Source organism: Annulohypoxylon truncatum (genome assembly GCF_022578515.1).
Source record: "Annulohypoxylon truncatum strain CBS 140777 unplaced genomic scaffold F4807scaffold_3, whole genome shotgun sequence".
Classification (NCBI taxonomy): Eukaryota; Fungi; Ascomycota; class Sordariomycetes; order Xylariales; family Hypoxylaceae; genus Annulohypoxylon; species Annulohypoxylon truncatum.
Window position 1 is genome coordinate 568,135 of NW_025953789.1, and position 10,304 is coordinate 578,438.

General features: G+C 46.9%; 3 protein-coding genes across 3 annotated transcripts; 2 read left to right on the forward strand and 1 right to left on the reverse strand.

Annotated features, from left to right (window-relative positions):
- Nucleotides 1-1,219: 1,219 nt before the first annotated feature.
- F4807DRAFT_408963 (autophagy-related protein 17) lies at nucleotides 1,220-3,244 on the reverse strand. The gene is made up of 2 exons (XM_047996491.1): nucleotides 2,476-3,244; nucleotides 1,220-2,402 (listed from the first exon to the last, which is right to left on the reverse strand). Exons 1-2 carry the CDS (start codon nucleotides 2,986-2,988, stop codon nucleotides 1,419-1,421), a joined length of 1,497 nt encoding a protein of 498 aa, XP_047858283.1. The 5' UTR covers nucleotides 2,989-3,244; the 3' UTR covers nucleotides 1,220-1,418.
- Nucleotides 3,245-3,542: 298 nt separating this feature from the next.
- F4807DRAFT_199001 (uncharacterized protein) lies at nucleotides 3,543-6,101 on the forward strand. The gene has a single exon (XM_047993791.1). The coding sequence runs from the start codon at nucleotides 3,815-3,817 to the stop codon at nucleotides 5,591-5,593; it is 1,779 nt and encodes a 592-aa protein (XP_047858284.1). The 5' UTR covers nucleotides 3,543-3,814; the 3' UTR covers nucleotides 5,594-6,101.
- Nucleotides 5,982-8,484, forward strand: F4807DRAFT_199013 (putative MFS transporter). The gene is made up of 2 exons (XM_047993792.1): nucleotides 5,982-6,139; nucleotides 6,198-8,484. Exon 2 carries the CDS (start codon nucleotides 6,610-6,612, stop codon nucleotides 8,125-8,127), a length of 1,518 nt encoding a protein of 505 aa, XP_047858285.1. The 5' UTR covers nucleotides 5,982-6,139; nucleotides 6,198-6,609; the 3' UTR covers nucleotides 8,128-8,484.
- Nucleotides 8,485-10,304: the final 1,820 nt, after the last annotated feature.

The window sequence follows — 10,304 nt, forward strand, 5'->3', positions numbered from 1 at the left end:
GTTGCATCTTGGGTCTGGTACGGTTTCTTGCTACGGCCACGGTTACAGCATCATCATCTGCATTATTCGGCGTCTTGGTCTGGTGGTATGACGATACCCCTAGTCACGAAGTCTTGAACTTGGTTTATGGAGTTATTGGTGTGTATTTTAGGAAATTTTTTATAGTAGTATGCATGGATATAGATACGGCTTTGTTTAATATTATTTTTCTTGGACGTCCAGTTTTGGTTTCGCTGTAATATCACCTAGGCTTTTCAGAACTGGTGTATGGGAATTGTACAATGTGACATGTTATGTGTAATCAACGATGGTTGGTGTAAATGGTACTGTGTATGACAACCATTGATTTTCCCTATACACTTAAGACCATTTAAATAATCGAGCATTGGGATATAAGCACGACCGTCTCATACAAGGGATTACCACATGGAGGAGTTATCTGCGATGTACCTGCGATAAGAGTAGTAGGGATACAATTACTAAAGGAAAAACATCCAATAGGATGTAATCTATTTTGAGAGCTTATCCAAACAACCTAATAGGACTAACTTTCACATACGACCATAGGAGCTAGACAACTCAGGATCTCGTCTGCTCTCTCATAGATAAGCTGCCCACCGGAGGATCGTCTGTTGGGGTGGGGCGGAGAGCGGTCGCATCGTCACGTGACACAACCTTCAAGAATCTGAATCTTATTTTTCGACCCGGCATCGTGCCTCGGTATCATACTGCACGGACCGTTTTCGCCCGATAGCTTCTACTTCGTAAGCTCCCGATACACTCGTTCGCTAACCTGCATATGTCGCCACTCACGATGTTGGTTCCTGCTCGATGGGGGCAGGCGCGTCCCTTGTCATTCACCCTCCTCCTCTACTCCTCTAGCAGAAAAGGAAAAGAGGATTCCGCAAAGAAAGATACCTAAGTGGGCATTGAGCGCCAAATCCAGCTGTGTGTATCGATGTACCCGGGAGCCTATCTATTAAATTCATAAGGTAAGTAAAATCAAATAAATGTTTTATATTCTTTTCTCTTGGTTTAGGTAGGTAGTAGGTATTTATGGCTTCACCACCGCCAATTTCGAGCCGAATGCCTTCAATATTACCGATTATGTTTTCCATTATTTTCTTTGTTGTTGTGCGTCTTAGTCGGCATTCAAAAAGGAGACCCGAAACCTACAAGAACATCAAAGTTCACAAGTCATCCGATATATTCAGAGAGATGTAGACTGGAAAATTAGCATTGACTAGCCACTCTGGCTTTAGCTAGTATCGTGGATAGAATCCGTACTTAGTAGAAATAGATATGTTGCGCTGAACGCCGCCAGAGACCTCGCCCATGCGATTCCGATAGATCCTAACCATACCCAAGAAGCCCCCAACGCCTAAAGAAAACACACACTACCTAGAATATGCTCACCTTTAATCCGATGTTCGCTCCGTTCTCGTTTGTGCAGCCTCGACAACACTTCTCTCGAGAGTCGGTGTACTGATAGGTTTATCTTCTCGAATAGGGACAATTTCCCATCTGGTCATAGCATCATCCATACCTGGCCAGAGATCAGTGGGTAGATATTCTGCGACCTCGCTTCGGAACTTCTCCCGTTCCTTGCGATCTCCCTCGATGATCTTGTCGACGCTTTCCTTCGCCTTCTTCCATATGCTTAACACCTTCTCCTCTAATGACCTTCGCCTTTCAACTTCAAGTATGAGTCCGTCGTATGAATTCGAGTAGCTCTCGTAGAATATTCGCAATTGGTCCATTTCATCCAACTTGTCTGCTATTGCCTGTTGCTCGTCATTCCACCTTTCGCGGAATTCCGATTCAGCTGAGATATAGCTCTGGAGTCGCGACCCGATGTCTTCTAATACTCTGAATGCATCAATTGTTGATAGATATGTCTTTTTAACTTGGTTCGTCTGCTCATCAATCATAGAGAAGTCTGCTTCCATAGACTGCAAGCGCATATTGAGCTCTCGAACTACGTCCTCTACCTCCGATGCGTCTTGTACGACAACTTGAAGCATCTGGGTGCGATCTTCAGCTGAAATTGGATCATAGTCCGGCATGTGAGATTCTTGCTCTGCCATAACGCCCGATATCGACATATCCCCCCCTCCTTGAGAGTTCGTTACTTCGGCAGCCTTGATCCTGGCCAAGGCCGCCCCACCTTCTGTCGTTCTCACTGCGGTCACACATAGATCGAAGTGTTTTGTTAGGGACGATAGGAGTTCGGCCATATCATGTGAGTGCTCGATCATGGAGGCTAGGAATCGGGGCACAATTTGTTCTGTAGAAGAGGCTGACGGAGATGACGGAAATGGAGAGGCGGGCATAGTCTTTTGTAGTAAGCGCATATCGGTATCGAAACGTAATAGATCGCCGTCGAATGATTTTTGTATATTCTACAAAGGAGAGAGCTTTAGCATAGAACACAATTTTGGGATTGGGGGTGGGGGGTGGAGGAGGGGAGCGGACCTGTAAGGCCTGGATGTTTTCTTTCAGGGCGTCCCTCATGGCATCAACTTGAGACTCATCTACAAAGTCTAACAAGTTTTTCTTCTCCTCGCCCCTCGGCCTGAATGTACTATCTACGACCCGATCTCGAAGGACCTTCATCGTATCCACGAGTCGGCCATTGGCGGCGTCTAATGTCTTGATAGTCTGCTTGAATTCCCGCTTTCCATTGTCGTATGTTCGGTTCATGCCTCGGCGTAGACGCTGTAGAAGGCGCACCTGTTCGTTTATACCATGGTAGAGGAATTGCGACTGCGCGGCTAGAATGACGGATTCTTCATGAGCCTGTCGCGCTGAGTGGACGAGTTCGTTGGCGCGCCAGACGAGGCCCATGGAGGAAAGCGAGCGTTTGGCATCAAGAAGGTACTGTACGAGGGTCTCGACGGGAACCGATTGAATAGAACTAGTATCAACATGATGGGAAGCAGATCGCGATACGGATGTAGATGAGGCTGGCCTAGTTGGGGACGCCATGTTGAATGATGTCGGTATCAGACGGTATTAAGATGTTAGATCCAAGATAGAAGATCGTAGGACAGCTATCAAGCTGGTGTTCAGACGAAATATCTACATTCTAACAAATGATGAAGATAGAAGAACGCAAATGCAAAGCTCTTGTAAAAGAACTTGGTGTCAATTATCGTAGGCTGAAAAAGAAATGATGATGAAGGGAGCCAAGCTTTGTGTTTCAGGCATAAAATCAATCATTGATGGTTGTCTGTGCTGGGCGGGTACCTACGTAAAGCTACAGTGAGCTGGTGAACCATAATGTTGGATACGGCAGCAGCATCCCAGCTGCTTTGGATCGACAAATCACGGCTTAACGAGCCAAACTGCCGATTGGCTTGTCTCCACATGATACAGGTTGGGGGTGGGTCCACAAAGTTCGCTAGACAGTCGACATTGGGTTATCGCAACCTGCCAAGCAACTTCCAATGGAAAGGCTCGATAACAGCCCCTAATAACGGTTTGTGCAACATTTACATACATATATGTACGTATGCCTCCTTTCTCATCTGCATCCGAGAATGCCGCACATTCTTCATTTACATTCTTCTTCATTAATAAGTTAATTCTATATCCCATCGTTCAAGATTATATCTACTCTTCTTCTTATACTGACATTATTAAATACATATTTATAACCATATTTGATCTCTTTATTTGGAACGTCGCATAGTTATCTGCTCATCTCAAAGCCTCTAATTTAGGTTAATAATATCTCTCTTCCATATGTCAGTCATCATGACGAGGCCTGTGCTAGCTCGTTGAATAGTAGTGATATTATTTCAGCGACAAAATGGATCAATCGTCTAGTAAGGTGATCAGACGGAAGCCAATCCCGCCAAAACGTCCACATCCACCAGTTAAGAGTGTGGAGGATACCCACGACGTCCTCGACGGTCTGATTGACGACTATCTAGAACCACCCACTTCTCACCAAAACCATGTACTTTCCATCGGAACTAAAGAGCTGACACTGGACCCAAACCCACCTGCTCCTCCAAGGCAGCTATCTATTCCCCTTGTAACCAGCCCTTCGGAAATATCACTCAATTCAAACATATCAACTCCAGAAACTCCCAATCCCACTTCCAGCCCTAGTCCTAATCAGCCAAAATGGAAGACGGCTCTGGATGAGACTATTTACTTCGCTGGCGGGTTAATCTCACATCCATTCGAGTCAACTAAACACTATAGTATTCTTCGACACTCTACTGGAGTGGTCCTTTATCGAGGACCATCTACCAGTATTGCTATTACCATCTTTTCAGATGAGCCGTTACCGGCTGATCGATCGTTCTGGTTACAGCGGAAGGGGTTTTCTGGAAATATGGGTATGGCCGCGAGCGCGCTGCTCCGTACGCAATGGAATTGGATTGATGTGACGCCATCGTTCGAAGCCAAACCCTCGGACGTTCTCCCATCGGACGAACGAGCCTGGCAAAGAGATATTAGGAAATTTTTGAAGAAGGCCTCGTCGAATAAGAACCTATCTAGGCATATCGCCCGCGAGACGTGTGTTGTACGGATTCCTGCTTCGGCGGAAGACGGTTATCTGCGTATTGTTATGTGTACGGGCGAAGGCGCCAAGAAAACCCTTTGTCCCTCACCTATTTTTCGCGTAGCAAGTACATCGTCTGACGTTAGCGTACTACGCGGCGCGAGTCTGGCAACTATCCCTCTCGAGATCGGACTAAAGGTAGCCTCCATGGTAGGCACGAGTACCGTAGACAACTTCGTTTCGCCCGCACGAGATGCCATACAGAGTCGACTTGAGCCGTACGCGCCAGGATTCTTTGCGCAAGAAGCAGGAACTGTGGCTTATGAAAGTCTAGAAGAGAAGTATGACGAAGAGACTGTGGCGACGTACGAATCTGTTCAGACGGAGGGAGTTATGGAGGCGTCGCCTCAGATTGTCGGTGCTGACAGTGGACCAGAGAAACCATACCCAATCAGGTTCACTGGCAAAGTCGTTGAAGGAGCTCATCGAAGCAGCACCGAACTTGGCATACCGACTGCCAATTTATCTGGTGTGCCGAACGATCTTCTTTTACGTCTTAACGGTGTTTATATCGGCTGGGCTCAAGTTCAACCTACCAAAGGAGTTGAAGGTGTTTCATACAATTGGCACGAAGCAATCATCACTATCGGACCTTCGCCATACACACCACCTCGTGTCGTCGCTAAGAACGTAGCTACTGTTCATATCATTCACGATTTCGGCGGCGCCACATTCTTCAACACGGAACTCAAAGTTGTAATCATGGCATATCTGAGGCCTGTATCGAAACACGGTAGTATCCAGGCGTCTGCCGCAACTATGGTCATTACTACGCGGGATACAAACACCGCCATCGCGAGTCTGGGTCGCGAAAATTGGCAATGTGAGATGACCCTACGCAGGGTCAAGACGGAACAGAGCATGAGGTCTGTTGGAGAGAGATATGTTGACGTCAGGTCTCAAGTGCAGAGGCGGGTTGACAGTGTACCCCTGCACCTAGCTGGAGTCCGCACAGCTAGCGCCGAGGTCAAAGACCAAGCCTATGGCAAAGGCGGATTATACATACGCAGATGAGCGATATGTAGGTGTTTTGCTGAGAGTATACCAGGGGCGTCGCGAGCATATGGGATCATTCCTTATCAAATGAAAGAGGCGCTACGCGAGTTTCTATGGAGTTTAACCCGTTCTAACAGTTCGGCCGGAGCCTTTAATCGCTAATAACAAGTTCAAATTTGGGTATTTTTACCTACTCACTCACCACCATCCACGGTAGTTCTATGTCTCTAGATGTTTATTGGCCGTGCTATTCCGTCGCGGACTATCTGTTTCTCAAAATTGAAGCATATCTCATGGTCTATAGCTGGGCGATGTCAAGGGTAGTACGACTGAATTGCGGGGTTTTCTGTCGAATTGCATTTTTCTAAAAGGCAATAATGACTGGATGGAATTGATCGCTTGCTTACTTCAGCGATTTTGGTGGCTGCATTAAAAGTTGGTGGTTGGGACAGAAGCTTCCCGAAGGCCGAGTACCCGGGCTGAGACAATGTCCTCCGCGACCTCACCCGCAATCACGGCAATCTCCCCGTGAAACTCGGCGTTACAAGTGTAACCCTACCAGAGGCATCTTTATCCCACTTGTCTCCCTGTCGTGTAACTGATGGCTAACGGCTATCAGTAGTCCATAATAACAATCATAACTTGGTGGCGCATTTCCAATTGCGCTAGGAGACATTTCCAAATGATCGCCCGAGAGAATATCTTCATCCTCGAGATGCGTGAGACTTAGCCAATTGAGCGACTTGTAAAACTATCGAATCGGATAGAAGATGACGAATATGTCACCCCGTTTAATACGATGATTCACTAATATTCGATACTTTCCGGTGGCTAAATGCTACAGAGAAGACTCATTTGATTGGTAAGTGACCCCCACTTTGGCTTAGTACGCATTTGAAATGCATATGTACCCCGGTACCGTTTTCACATGAAGTCTTTGATAAGAAGTCGAAGCTCCTTCATCGGCCATTTCGTTGTTTTGGCGTTCACTCATTTATCGAACCTACATAATTCGACTTATCAAGGGCAAGGAAATGGCCAGCTCCCCAGCCCGCCGGTCCGACGATCAACAGAGGGATAAGTCTTCAAAAGCCATTGGCGATGGAGATGCCGTTTCCGAGCGCATCGTTACCGGGGATGAAGAGGAAGTGGACGTTTTGAGCGTCAGCGAAAATGTCGCAGGGACTCCAGAAGAGCGCCGTACATTAGAGCGACGACTTAGACTTAAGGTCGACCTGCGACTATGCACCATTGCTGGCATATTATGCTCGCTCAATCTTCTCGATTCTGGGGTTATTAGTTCTGCCTCGGTGACATCGATGCCGACCGACCTGCAACTCACAGGCAACCGATTTAGTGTTAGCATTTTCATCTTCACCATTTCGAGCATCGCCTTTCAACTACCCTCGACGCTCGCTGTGCGCACTTTCGGGCCCAGGCTGTGGTTCTCCACTATTACCTTCTGTTTTGGCCTCATAACGATGTGTACCGCTTTCATCCAAACTTGGCAACAGATGATCGCGCTGCGTGTGCTTCTCGGTATCGCTATGAGCGGCATTTACCCGGGCTTGACCTACCTGGTCTCCACGTGGTACCCGCGAAAGGAACAACAGACGCGCTTCGCCTTCTTGCAGACCGGTGAGGTGATAATTCTCGCTACGGGCAGTATCGTTAATTATGGCCTCAATCAATTGGACGGAAAGGGCGGCATTGCCGGCTGGCGGTACATGTTTCTCGTTCAAGGACTGATCGCCATGGTTATTGGGCTTATGACTTACTTCTGGATCGTCGACTTCCCCGAGGAGGCGCACCGCTCTTTTTTGTTCCTGACGCCCGAGGAGCAGGATCTGGCCGTGTCCCGGATCAATGCCGATCGCAAGGACGTCAAACCAGACCCATTCACTTGGGGCAAGGTGTTCGTGCACGCTCGAGACCCTAAGGTCTACGGCTTCGCCTGCATGTTCTTCCTTTTGAACCTTGTTTCAACCGCACTATCCTACTTCCTCCCTATTATCCTACAAAGCGGCATGGGTTTCGACGAGAACCAGTCGATTCTGCTGTCCGCGCCACCGTATTATTACGCTGTTATCCCGGTTCTCCTGTCCTCTATTATTGGCGACCGATACAGGCTCCGCGGGCCGGTCATCATTTTCAATTGTATTACGCTTATTGTGGGCTTCTGCATGCTTGGCTTCTCTGAGCAGGTCGCCGTGCGCTACGTCGGCACGTACCTCGCCACTGGCGCTTACGTCTCGAATTGGGCGGCCCTGAGTACTTACCAAGCGAACAACATCGCCGGACAGTGGAAACGTGCGTTTACGGCTGCTGCTGTGACGGCGATGAATGGCGCTGGTGGCATCGCAGGAAGCTTCATTGTCAGGTCGGTGGAGGCGCCGCATTATCTGACCGCCGTATGGGTGTCCATCGGCTCGCATATCCTGATCATAGTTATCGTAGCTACGTTCTCCGTCTACTTCTTCCACGCAAATAAGCTTGCCGCGACGGGCAAAATTATTATCGAGGGCGTGGAGGGATTTAGATATACGTACTGATGGATAAATCTGCGGTAGGATCCATAGAACGTGCGGAATGTCTGTGGGTGCGCACAGATGGCTCTGGGATCGCGGTTCTGACACTTGGTTCAAGCGTTAAGTGCCATACTAGGACCCTTCATAGGCTAGGCTATGGCGGATAGACAGTTATTGGGTGCAAGGCACAACGCTAATGACGACATGCTTTACGATTAATGGTAGACGTAAACAATATTCAGGCTTGGAAAACCAATCAAAAATATAGACAGCTGATACGCATTCTGTTCGCCCCTTTTTGTTGGCGCCTTTTGTCACTGCAAACAATTGCTATTGTATTGGCTGCGATAGTTACCTAAAGAAAACGCATTACACTAGGACCACATAAGCTTCTGTTGAATTATCCCCCTTGTCGTCTGTTCCCTGATGTTTCCTACAAATCGAGGGACCCGAGTTGTTCAAAAGGGGAACCTCACTAGTAGAACCATTAGTCCGCCTGTAGGAAATATCGCAATTCGCCATCGACCAAAGGACCCCTATTTCAAATCTTCAAAAACACGCTTCGTAGAAAATGCCATCGTAGTATAGCTCCCAGGTAGTAAAGCATAGAAGCATTGCAAGACCAAGTACTCAGGGGCATTCTCGTCTGTCGGGATTCAGTTAGGCCGCGACTTCCTCAAGATTAAAGAATAGCATACATATGTCATTCTAAGCGTCGATTCCCATCTCCGTCAACGCTTCGTAAACCCTCATATTAATTCCGCGAGAGGGAAGTCATCCGGCACAGGCGAGGCTGGGGGTGTCTCCGGGGGCGTGGGGAGCTGGCTAACGCACTGGTCGCACTTGCCGCGCTTGTTGCCCATGTTGACGTCTCTCCAAGTCGTTCGCTCGCAGAGCTTCTTGGACTCGGTGTTTTCTCGGACGGCCTTGCACACGATGTTGCCGCTGGACGCGCAGTGCCCGCAGCCCTCGTAGTAGTAGACTTTGTGGAAACACATGGTCTGCGAGAGGCAATCTTGTTAGCTGGATTTAGCTTCAGATTGGGGGATTTTTATTTGGAGTTTGGCCTGGCGAGGGAAATTGGTTATCTGGACCAGTATATACGTACGTCTGCCTGATGATCGGGATGTGTAGAACAGGCACCTACTGTGTGGTATATGGATTTGTGGGCTATCGCTGTTGCTCTTTTGATTTAGTAGAACAGGAGAAGAACCTGAGGATGGCAGTTTTATCAAACGGCTGATTGCTCCGACGTGAGACGGCTCAGTATTTAAGACGAGATATACATCTAACTCCAGAATGTGGCAAGGGGATGTGGGCGTCTGAGTTAACCACCTAAACTGGGCTTACGAAGAAATGGCAGGGCTAAAATATTACTCTCTTGTAATGAAGAACGCTTAGACTCAAGATTTATTATTATATAGAGTTGATCCTACCTACCTAAGTACCTAACTAATAGCAGACTGAAGTTTAGATTTAGAGCCCTAGGCATAAGCCACTCACATCTTGCCAGTGTCTTGAGTATCTCTTCTAACAATCATAACATTATGATTACCATTTAGGTACACGTTTATTTATGTAAAAAGGGGAGTACCATTTTCAGGGGCCGGGCGACCCTGAAAACTGGGTACCCATCCTACAAAACGAGTCCCAAGAAAAGTTTGATTGGGCAAATCCGTGATGGCTAGATCTTTACAAGAGATGAGAGGCTATTCCTGAGTTATTGATTCCTACAAGCATATACACGGAAATGAATACGCATAATTAGCCCTACTTGCACAAAGTTACTCTTAAACTATCGCGCCACGAGCGAAGTCAATTCAACATTAGGGATAAATAGAGGCTTGAAGCGCCACAACTATGAATCGAGAACGAAAACAATTATTTAGAATAGTACCTAACACCACGAACAAGTTAAGGTTCAATAAACAATTCAGTCTATTAATAATGTTTAGGTACTTAACCTATGGCACCTGGCCATATGGTTTTTTTTTTCGAGGCCAGCTCTTGTAAATAAAACACAACTAGAAATAATATCTAGTCCATCTCCGTACATAGTGTAATTCTCAGCACTTCTTTTTCTCTTCCCCTCTCCCCCCTCTTTTTTTTTTTTTTTTTTTTTTTTTTTTTTTTTTTTTTTTTTTTTTTTTTTTTTTTTTTTTTTTTTTTTTTTTTTTTTTTTTTTTTTTTTTTTTTTCCTG